Here is a 10953-nt window from a genome sequence, read left to right on the forward strand (position 1 = left end):
TGGACGTCTAAACAGGAGGCCCTTTGGGGCGCCTGGGTGGCTCAGTGGGTTAAAGCCTCTGCCTCCGGCTCAGGTCATGATCCCAGAGTCCTGGGGTCGAGCCCCGCATCCGCTCTCTACTCGCTGGGGAGCCTGCTTCCTCCTCTGCCTCTCTGCCTACTTGTGATCTCTGTTTGTCAAATATATAAATAAAATCTTTAAAAAAGAAAAAATAAACAGGAGGTCCTTTAATTACTCAATTATTCCGGTGACGACCGGACGAACAGAATAGCCCCGGGCCCCTGTGTTCGCGACCTGACACCCCTGCCACGGAGGCCCGAGGCCGGCAGGGGGCGCGCGCGGCCCGCAGGCCGCTGTCCCCCAGCCTCCTGGGCTTAGGCGCTCAAGCCCCGAGGGTTCCTGCGTGACCACCTGCGGCGCCCCCTCCCCTGGGTCGCATCTCCCCGTCGCACGCTCCACCCACGCAACAGCGCTCCCGTCACTGTTTGTTCCCACTGCTGCTCGCCCGCTCCCCCGGACAGAAGCTCTAGCGCACCCGAGCAGGGGTCTCTGTGAATTTGGGTCCCTGAGACGTCCCTGTGGATCTGGAGCTGGTGGAGGACAGAGAGGGGCCAGGAGTCGGAGGACCGGCCGGCCCCACGGGACCCGCACCTGCACCTGCCGGGAGCCGGGGGCTGGGGTCCTTCCAGTAGCAGCTGTAGGGCAACAGCAGTGAGGCGCAGGGGCGGGGGTGTCAGGGCAGCGGGGGTTTCTGGAGAGGGGCAGCGTCTTCGCTCCGCAAAGGCTGAGGTCGCGCAGCCGGAAGGCGGCGGGCTCCGGCCCGGCGAAGGGGAGCGGGCGGATCGAGGGGTCCCCGCGGGGCTGGGGAGGGTCGCGGTGAGCGGAGGGGCCGGGAGCCGTGCGGAGTGGAGGCGGGGGCGTCCCCGCACCTGGGGCGGGCGAGGGGCCACCTGGCGGCAGTTGAGCTGATGCTGGGGCCGCTCAGGCCGCCTCCGGCCGAGCGTCCAGCAAAGCAGCTCCGCCCTGTAGTCTGGGTCCCCACCGCACTAGGTGGTCGGAGAACGACAAGCGTCCGGCGCCTGTGGGTTGTGGGTGGGGCTGGACCGGTGGGCCAGGGAGGGACAGGTGGGCCAGGAAGGAGAGGCTAGTGGGCGAGGGAGGGAACAGTGAGCCAGGGAGGAGGGGCTGGACCGAAGGGCAAGGGAGCGGCTGGTGGGCGAGGGAGGGACCGGTGGTGAGGATTTTGCGTCAAGGATGTTGGACTGAGAGGAGCCAGCAGTTTCACTGAGCATGACAGCCTGCGCTCGCTCAGGCAAGTGACAGGCGCGATCGAGGCCTTTAACCGAAAGCTCTGATTTCCTTCGCCGCTAGCAGGCGTCAAACCCGGGGAGAATCCGGGGTCTCAGTCAAAGCCACCCTCAGATGCTGGGAGAGCCCCGCCCAGCGCTGGATTCCTGGCCGGCAGCTCACTGGCGCTCGGCCCCTGGGCGCTGCCGTCCAATCCCGGGTTGCTCCCGCCCCCTATGCGAGCTGTGACCCCGCCCCCGCACGCGGATTGGTCAGGGCGCCCTTCGGCTCCTCGCGGCGAAGACCGGGAGCATCGAAATTCGCCCAAGGAATGCCCCCGCCCAGCCCTGCTGCGCATGCTCGCTCGGTGACCCCAGCTTGAGGTGACGGCCGGAACCGAGGCGTGTCTCCAAGCAGGAGGCTGCGGGACCTGCTGCGGTTCGGTCGCCGGAGAGGGAGGGCTCTGCTGCCGCCGCCGTCCAGCCGTGCCCGGTGAGGACGGGCCCCAGCGGGCCAGGGAGGGTCCCGGGTCCCACGGCCTGCCCGGCCCTCCCGGGGGTCCCGAGGGCTGCTGATGCTGGGAGGGGGGTCACCCGGCTCTGCGTCCGGGAGCTCAGGCCGCCTCCTTCTTCCTGGCTCTTCCTTCCCCCATCCCACCCCACTCCGGATTGAGCCCTGACGCCCCCAGTCAAGGGTGCCAGCACTGGTCTGCCTTTCCTTGACCACACCCAGTACTGCCCCCCTCCCAGCAGCGACCCTCAGCTTCGTCCCACTCTGGCGGTTGAGTTGTGAGATATTGGGGCGGGGGGGACCCCCCGAGGCTTGCTGACGAGGTGGTGGTACTAACCGTGGGGAAGGGGCCATTTGGGTGCCGCATGGACAGGTCTGATGACAAATTACAATGTGTGAGGAGTACAGCTACCCAAGGGCCAGGGCGCTGAGGGGAAGGAGGGGGCATTACCTGAAATTCCCACAGTGGGCAGGGTCTCCCCTGTGTACCACAGACTAGCAGCCCTTGACTTTTTTTGGATCACTGCTGCCTTGAGACTCTCCCTGTAAGGATGTGTACTGAAGCACCTGAGTGGTCCCATAATCCCACCAGCAGCCCAGTCACAGACAGTCCTCTGGGAGCCACGTGGGACAGCGATGATCTGGGGCACAGTTGCCGGCACCCCCAGGAGTTGGCTAACAGCATCCCCTTGCCTACCTGCTATTCAGAACCCCTGCCAAATTCGCCACTGTTCCGTGATACATGGGGAACCAGCCAGGAGAGGGTAAGAGGTTTGTGGTCGTGGTGAGGACACAGATGCTGGTGGATGTTGGTGGCATTTTCCTCCCATATGTGTGGAGGTACTTCTCTTGAGCCCTCATCAGTGGCCAGGCAGGGTTCACGCCTTCCAGAGCCTCAGGAACAAGGGCTCGGGCTTTGTATTAGTTACCTATTGCTGCTGTAACAAATAATCTCAAATATAGTGGCCTTAAGTGACACAGCTTTGTAACAGTCTTATAGTTCTGGAAGTCTGAAGTCCGACGTGAGTCTCATGGGGTCAAAACCAGGTACCCATTGAGCTGTGTCCCTTCCCGGAAGCTCCAGGAGAGACAATGTGCTCCTTAGTCTTCTTCCTCCTGGATGCCTCAGGAGGAAGCCTGCCACTCCCCCCTCCCTCCTCCTTCAAAGACCGTACCATCCAGGCTCTCTGACCCTGCTTCCATCCTGCTTTCTCCTTCCCTCTTCTGCCTTCCTCTTGTATTTTTTAGGACCCTTGCGATTGGACCCACCAGGGTCATCCAAGCTGCTCTCCTGCTTCAGTAACTTTCACGCCATCTGAAGACTTTGCCCTGTAGGTTCCAGGGATTAGGACCATTAAGCCATGATTCTGCTTCACAGTGTCTCAGGGCCTCCTGCCAGTTCCTAACGTTGTATGATTTGATGATCACACTGAGCCATCTTGACACTTCTGGGTCGGCTTTGTGCAGACCCATGTCATGACATCAGGTTAGGATGAGTGGGTGACTGGAGGTCAATGGTGATTTCAAACCATGGGATTTCACAGTTAGAGGGAGGGTGTCAAGTGAGGGGAGTGCACTATTAATACCTTTGCTCTTTTTAATTCATTTCTACATCGCTTTTAAAAAAACGCTGTTAATTCGGGGTGCCTAGGTGGCTCAGTTGGTTAAGCGTCCAACTCTGGATCTCAGCTCAGGTCGTGATCTCAGGGTTGTGACCCCTGGGTTTTATTTTTATTTTGTTTTCTTATTAAAAAATAAAATAAAAATTCTGTTCCTTCAGGGAGCTTTCACTGAGTGAAATTTAGCTTTCAAAAATATATATATTAGGCTTAAAATAGATACCTTTCAGGTCTTCCCTCCACACCTAGAAAATTGCTAGAAGGATGACTCCAGAAAAGAGGCTGATCCAGCCAGAAGAACATGTCTACTCCTGTTCATGGAGAGATGGACAAAAGTTCAACTCATGAACTAGCAATTACAGACTTCCCACGGGAAGGGCCTACGGCTCTGGAAGTATCAGAGCCAAATGGGGTATTGGTTAAAAAAAAAAAAAAAATGTGGGTTCTCAAGCCCATCTCCAGACACCTCGAGTTGGGGTGGTAGGGGGAGTGGTTCCAGAGTGTGCATTTGTCCCAAGAACCCCAGTGATCCTTAGGTATGGTGAAGTTGGGAGACCACTGGTTGTAGACTTCATTTCCCTTTTTCCTAATATCTGACAGTTTTATGGAGCTAATTCCCATCCTGTGGAGCTCCCTCTCTCACCAGGTACAATTCAGCCACTTTTGATGTATTCATAAAGTTGCGCAACCATCGCCACGGTCAGTTTTAGAAGAAGCTCTCTGGGGCACCTGGGTGGCTCAGTGGGTTAAGGCCTCTGCCTTCGGCTCGGGTCATGATCCCAGGGTCCTGGGATCGAGCCCCACATTGGGCTCTCTGCTCGGCGGGGAGCCTGCTTCCCCTCTCTGTCTCAGCCTGCCTCTCTGCCTACTTGTGATCTCTGTCTTTCAAATAAATAAATAAAATTTAAAAAAAAAAGAAGAAGAAGCTCTCCCTGCTGGCAGCCACTCCTCATTCTCCTGCTCCCCGCCCCCGCCCCCAGCCCCCAGCCCACCACACAGCTACTGTCTCCAAGGACGGATAGTTCCACTCTACGGATTGTCTGGTCTCTAGGTCATTTTATGTACATGGAATCCTATGCTACATGGTCTTTAATGACTGGCCTCTTTGACTCAGCATAATCTTTTAAAGGTTCACCTGTGTTGTAGCATACTTTTTTTAAATTGCCAAACAATATTCGATTGTATGGATAGACCATCTTTTATCCACTCAGGTGTTGATGGGTAATTGAATTGTTTCCACTTTCTGGTGACAGTGACTAATACTGCTGTGAACATTCATGTACAACTTTTTAAAAGATTATTTATTTATTTATTAGAGAGAGAGAGAGCACAAGCAGGGGGAGTGGGAGAGGAAGAAGGGCTCCCTGCTCAGCAGTGACTTGATGCGGGACTTGATCCCAGAACCCCGGGATCATGACCTGAGCCAAAGGTAGACACTTAACCGACTGAGCCACCCAGGTACCCCTAACAAACTTTTTTTTTTTAAGATTTTATTTATTTCGGGGGGGGGAGTGCAGGGGAGAGGGGCAGAAGGAGAATGAGAGGGAATTCCAAGCAGACTCTGCTCAGAACCCAATGTGGGGCTCAATCTCACGATCCCGAGATCATAACCGCAGCCAAAACCAGGAGTCAGATGCTTAAATGACTGCACCACCCAGGCGCCCCTTGTGAACAGGTGTTTATGTGGACACTTTTTTTTTTTTTTAAGATTTTATTTATTTATTTGACAGACAGAGATCACAAGCAGGCAGAGAGGCAGGCAGAGAGAGAGGAGGAAGCAGGCTCCCTGCTGAACAGAGAGCCCGATGCGGGGCTCGATCCCAGGACCCTGAGATCATGACCTGAGCCGAAGGCAGAGGCATTAACCCACTGAGCCACCCAGGCGCCCCTTATGTGGACACTTGATTCTGGTTCCCTTATGAAGTACTTGGAATGGAATTGCTGGGTCACGTGGTAACTTTGAGCTCAGTGTTTCGAGAAGCCGCTGACATCCCCATCATTAGTGTAAGAGGCTTCTAGTTTCTCCTCATCCAAACCAACACTTGTTTTGTCAGGTGTGTGTGTGTTCGTTTTATTATGTCCATCCCAGTGGTGTGAAGCCGTATGTCATGGTGGTTTTACCCGGTGTTCCTCTCGTGACTAACGACATTGAGCATCGCATATGCTTACTGGCCATTTGTATTTCTTCTTCAGAGAAAGGCTTATTCAGAGCTTTTGCCCATTTTTAAATTGGGTTATTGGTCTTTTTGTTATTGAGTTGTAAGAGTTCTTCATAAATTCCACATACAATTCCCTCATCAGAAATAGGAGTTGCAAAAATTCTTTCCCACTCTGTGGGCTGTCTTGAGCCTCTGGATGGTGTCCTCTGGTGTCCTCCCACAAAAGTGTTAAAGTTTGGTAGGGTCCGGTTTATCTCTTTTTCTTTGGCATGTACTTTTCATGTCATGTTGAAGAAAGCTTTGCCCGATTTAATGTAATGAAGATGTACTCCTCTCTCTCCTTTTTTTCCTTAAGAGTATTTTAAAGTTAATGTTTGTATATGGTGTGAGGAAGGGGTCCAACGCTACGGGCTTGCATCCCCAGGTCCAGGGGGAGCCTGCAAGCCGGAAGAGTGGGCTGGCTCCAGGAGATGTGCACTGAAGCTGATCTGTGTGTGGGTTGGGTCGGACCTCCTGGACTGGGGCTTCCACCATCAACTTTTCTGCCCAGAGCGGCTCTAGCAGGGGAGGCTTTGGCTGTGTCTTTTCTGCGGCTGGTCCCCACGTTCCTCCAGGACTGCTATGTCACACTGGGGGACAGGATGGGCAGGGCAGGGAAGGACTATGCTGGGGAAGCAGAGGTTGGCTTGTCCCAGGGTTGAACTGGGGGGCTGGGGACAAGAGGGATACAGAGACACTGATCCCAGGGGTGCCTTGGTCAGGTGACCCGTTACCAGGTGGATTTCCTTGAGGGCTCACCCACTTCCGGGGGCGGGTCTCCATATCTGTCACAGCCCAAGAGATCTCTGCTTTTATGCCAAGGGACTGGAGATGAGCGCTTGCAGGGGACAAGGCACCCTAATCGCACCCCTGACTCCTCTCACAGATGGGGTCTTGGAAAACTTCGGAAATCGGGGCATGGCCCCCTCAGGCCATGTGTGTTGGGAAGGGTTTCAGGAAACAGTGAGGACCGTAAACCGGGTTGATAAACTGGGTCGGGGGCAGGTAGGTATCTGTGAGCCTTGCCGTTGCCGGGGTGCCGAGAAGGGCAGGGGAGATGCCTACTAAGGATGAGGTCTTGTTTCTGGGCTAACACTGTACGCTGAGAAAGACCCTGCCATCTGCCCACCACTCAGGTGCCCCCACCAGACAAAAGTCCACTCCACACTGCCCTGCCAGGGGCCCCTGTAATACGTCCTTTCTGCTTCTCCAGCCCAGAAGCCAGGGATCCTGGAGTGACTGTGGATTCTCTGCACACCTCTACCATCCCGTCTCCTCCCAGCTGAGGCAGTGCCAGCCCCGGCTCAGGTACAAGGTCACTGCCCTCTGGGCGTCCCGGCATCTCTCGAGTGCTGTGTGGTCTGGGGCCTCCAGCCCAGGCTGGGGGACACATCAGGTTGTGAGTCCAGACAGTCCCGCCTCTCAGAGCCAGGCGTCCCCTTTGTGGTCTGCAGAGCACTCGCGGGTGCCCAGCTCGGTCTCCCTGTGACACAGTGTTAGGAGAAGGGTCATCGGGTATCCTGGGAGGGTCTGGGTGGGACCTGAGCCCATGACCCGCATGCTGGTCTATGAAGCTTGGTACTCAGGAAGGCCAGTTACTGTCATCCTGGATGAGGCACACCAGGTCCTGTGTGGGGTTGGGCTCTGGAACCCCCTCGACCCGACTCCTGGCTCTGCACTTCATGGATTTTGCCTCCTTCCTTAGGACAGAGCCCCTGGACTGCCAGCTTCCCGAGCAGGGAGGAGGAGGAGGAGGACGAGAACTCCACCTGCTGGGTCCTGAGCGTGGTCGCAGGGACGACCCATCATCCCAGAATGCCCCTGCCAGAGCCCAGCGAGCAGGAGGGCGAGAGTGTGAAGGCTGGCCAGGAGCCGTCCCCAGAGTCCTCTCAGCCAAGCACAGATGTCGTCCCCGCCGCACCCAGGAAGCCCAGAAAGTTTTCCAAACTGGTCCTGCTGACGGCCTCTAAGGACAGTGCCAAGGTGGCAGGGGCCAAGCGCAAAGGAGTGCACTGCGTCATGTCCCTGGGGGTGCCTGCCCCTGCCACCCTCGCCAGAGCCCTCCTCAAGATCCATCCTGAGGCTCAGAGGGCCATCGAGGCGCCCCCCCAGGAGCCTGAGCGGAAACGCAGCAAGCCGGACATAGGTGAGGCCCCTGGTGGTCATAGCGTGCATGGTGTGAGGAAGACCTTTCTGGGGCTGGAAGGCCCCTGACACCTGGGAGCCTGGGATCCAGAGGCCGGGCTGGTTCTGGCCTGCGTGTCTGTAGGCCTCCACACACGTGTGTCTGTGTGTGGATTGGCGTGGGAGGGTGAGCTTGTGTGTCCCTCCAGGTGTGTCTGTGTGGGTCCTTGGCCTATTTCTGTCCATTCTGCTCTTATGTGTCTATGTGTTTTTTTGTCTCTGAGGCCCCAGGCGGGCCCCCCACGGCCCACCCGGCTTGCTGCAGGCAACCCTGGAACATGGATGCATTCTTTGAGCGCGGGGTCCTGAGGGGTGCTTAAGGGAGGGGATGCCCAGTGGCTGGGGAAGAGATGAGCTGGGTTTCTTCCCAGCTGGAAGTGGGGTCTGCTGGGCCCTGAGGAGACGGGGATCATAAAACCACCATTTGCTGCCTGTGAACAGGTGGCCCCCTTGGAGCCAGCCGGGGCACTCGGCCGGGGCAGTGCAGGGGGCCCCACGCGCTGATGGAAGGGTAGGAGTGAGTGGTCTGAAGTCCTAGGGGAGGGAGCACCATGGCTTCCCCTGGAGTTTCGGGGGACCCAAGGGAGCCCTCAGCTTCCCTCAACTGCTAGACGGGAGCCACGCTCAAGGAGTCGGGGGACCCCATCCCCCCAGAGCTGGAGGCCCCGCCGCAGCCCATCCAGCTCACCCTTCAGTGTTCCTGCTGGCCAGTCCTGCTCCCAGTGGGCCCTCGAGTCCGCCTACTGCCTCCCACCAGTCCTAGGGGTGGAGGGAGCGGGACCCATGATCTGTGGGGAGGTGGGGCTCACGGAGCTAAGTCACCTCTCTGAGGCCACCCGCTGGTCACAGCAGAGGGTGGAGCAGGGAACGTCAGGCCAGAGCCTGTTCTTCTCCCGGAGCTGGGGGATGGGCCATCCCCTGGTCCCTTCCACCCCATCTCAGACCTGCCTGGGCTCTTGGACCACGTGGGCCCCACCCATCCGCCATGGCCCCTTGGCAGGAATTACCACCCGTCCTCAGCTAGAGGGCTGGAGGGCAGAGCTAGGACTATGTTTCGGCCCAACTGACTCCCCTAGGCAAGTGCTCTTGGGCAGTGAACAGCCCCGTCAGCCTGTCGCCTTGTGTCTACCTCCAGGCCTGGTCCCCAGACTTCCCACCTCTTACACCATTCCAGGCCGGGTGGTGGGGGTAGCAGTGGCTTTCTTGTTGTCAGCCCAGATCTGGCCCAAAGTTCCCTGGAAATGACTTTAACAGCCTCTTTGTCCCTGGGCTGGTGGCCATGGGGAGCGTGTCTCTGAAATCAGCTCTGATTTCTGAAAGTCAGCCAGTAGCATCCCACAACATGCCCCGGCTGAGCTGAGAGCTTCAGGCCCTGGATTGCCCCCCACCCCCGCTGCCCTTTTCCTTGGACACCAGCCTGACCCACTCCCTTTTCTTCCAGACGGAAAAGAAGATGGAAAGTTGGCAGGGCAGTCTGCCCCCAGGACCGAGGTGGTGGGGGAGGAGCCCACTGCAGATGCCGTCATGCCCAACACGCTCCTGTAACTCTGACAAACACGGGTATGCCCTTACTGGGTCAGTGAACTTGGCTGTGACTTCTGCTGGGGACATAGTTGCAAATGATTTTCACTCTCAGACGTTGTGTAATGTTTTCCAAATCAAGTATAAATTACTTTTATAAACAGAAAAAAAAAAAAACTCAAAGAGGATCAAAGAAGCTATATGCTAGTTCCCATTATGGACAGGTTTTAAACCCTTCTGTGGTCCTTTGAGACCCCACTTGCAACCCCACCAGCCCTCCCAGGGCTCTTTCCCAGGACCTCAGCCTCTCCGCCTGGAGAGCCAATCACTGGCCCAGAGACTAGGTAGGGTCTCTGAGTTTTCTCCTTCCTGCTGCTCCTGGCCTGAAAGGGGGACAGTGGGACCCCCAGGCCTGAGCCCCTGGGCAGGCTTTCTGGCCCCTCCCTGATCATCCCTCCCAGGCCTGTTCCCAGGAGGCTTCAGCCCACTGGTGCCAGATCATCAGGAGGCTCGCCTCCTCCAGGAAGCCCACCACCTGACAGCTTCCTCCACCCCTCATGGGGGCCTGTGTTCGTGGCTGCCAAGGGTTCTGCCGGGGAGGGTGCGGGCCTGCAGTATGGCAGGCAGATCCCGATAGAAGTGTACGATACCCCTACCATGTTCCTTCTGGGGGTGTTTTGGGGGCTGAGATTCCTGGGCACCTGAGCCCCTCCCCTCCGTTCACCTGGGTGTCATCCCTGGAGGCCCCCCAACAGGAAAGGCTTCGTTCAGCCTCCTTCACCTCGCGTGGTCTTTGTTTTGTGAAAACTGCCATCAGGCAAAGGAAACAGATGGATTATTTCTAAAAAGTTGAGACCAGAGGCCTTACGTTTTTTAACATCATTTTCCCAAATTCAGCCTGTATCTATGGACCCGTCTAGGCAAAGGGAGTTCCTCAGCCCCCTCCTGGCCCAGCACCTCTCTTGGTTATCCCTGTATCCCTCCAGCGCGGTTGTTACATTTATATTCTGTAACCATCGTTTGAAACGTTCCTTTGTCTTCATTTGATATTTAAATAGATTCCCGCTCCCCACCACGTTTCTCCTTTCCTGCCGCTCTGGGTCATCCTCTTGGTGGGCTGGTGGTCAGTTGACAAGAACGCCGGAGGAGTTGGTGGTGGGACGCCCCCTGGAGGCAGAGTGAAGAAGGCGTGAGGGGACAGGGGCCTGGCCAGGAGCGACTTGGTGCTGCTGGGCCTGCTGTCCCTGCTGTCCTGGCTGCTGGCATACATGGTGGGCAGTGGCTCTGGGTCTGGGGGCCTGGAGCCCATAGGGAGGATTCCAGGCTCATGATGGGGAGTGGGAGGCTGGGGAAGGATTTACACAGATGAGGGACAGGGTTAGCCTCATTTTACAAAGCCCTCAGGCACCATGAAGGGAACCGACTGGAAACGTCCAACGTGGGCTCTGAAAGGCTGGCAAGGAGGCCACCACAGCCTTAATGGAGAGGAGATAGGGGAGGTCGCGGTGCTGGCAAGACCTGACACCGGGTCAGTGACCGGTTGTCCCATCTGGGAGAGACAGTGTCGGCAATCAGGAGGAGAGCTGATGTGTTCCTGTGAAGAGTGGTTCCCTCAGATGTTAGAGCAGAAGATC

The 10953-nt window shown here is 57.1% G+C and overlaps 1 protein-coding gene across 2 annotated transcripts; it reads left to right on the plus strand.

Moving 5' to 3' along the window:
* Positions 1-1608: 1608 nt before the first annotated feature.
* FLYWCH2 (FLYWCH family member 2) lies at positions 1609-10392 on the plus strand. Of its 2 annotated transcripts, XM_032846115.1 has the most exons (4): positions 1609-1779; positions 6828-6922; positions 7320-7760; positions 9240-10392. In XM_032846115.1, exons 3-4 carry the CDS (start codon positions 7430-7432, stop codon positions 9341-9343), a joined length of 435 nt encoding a protein of 144 aa, XP_032702006.1. In that variant the 5' UTR covers positions 1609-1779; positions 6828-6922; positions 7320-7429; the 3' UTR covers positions 9344-10392. The 2 variants fall into 2 exon arrangements, with proteins under 2 accessions (XP_032702006.1, XP_032702007.1); XM_032846116.1 differs by lacking the exon at positions 6828-6922.
* The last annotated feature ends 561 nt before the right edge of the window (positions 10393-10953 follow it).

The sequence above is a fragment of the Lontra canadensis genome, unplaced genomic scaffold, assembly GCF_010015895.1.
Source record: "Lontra canadensis isolate GAN:19392208 unplaced genomic scaffold, GSC_riverotter_1.0 scaffold171, whole genome shotgun sequence".
Classification (NCBI taxonomy): Eukaryota; Metazoa; Chordata; class Mammalia; order Carnivora; family Mustelidae; genus Lontra; species Lontra canadensis.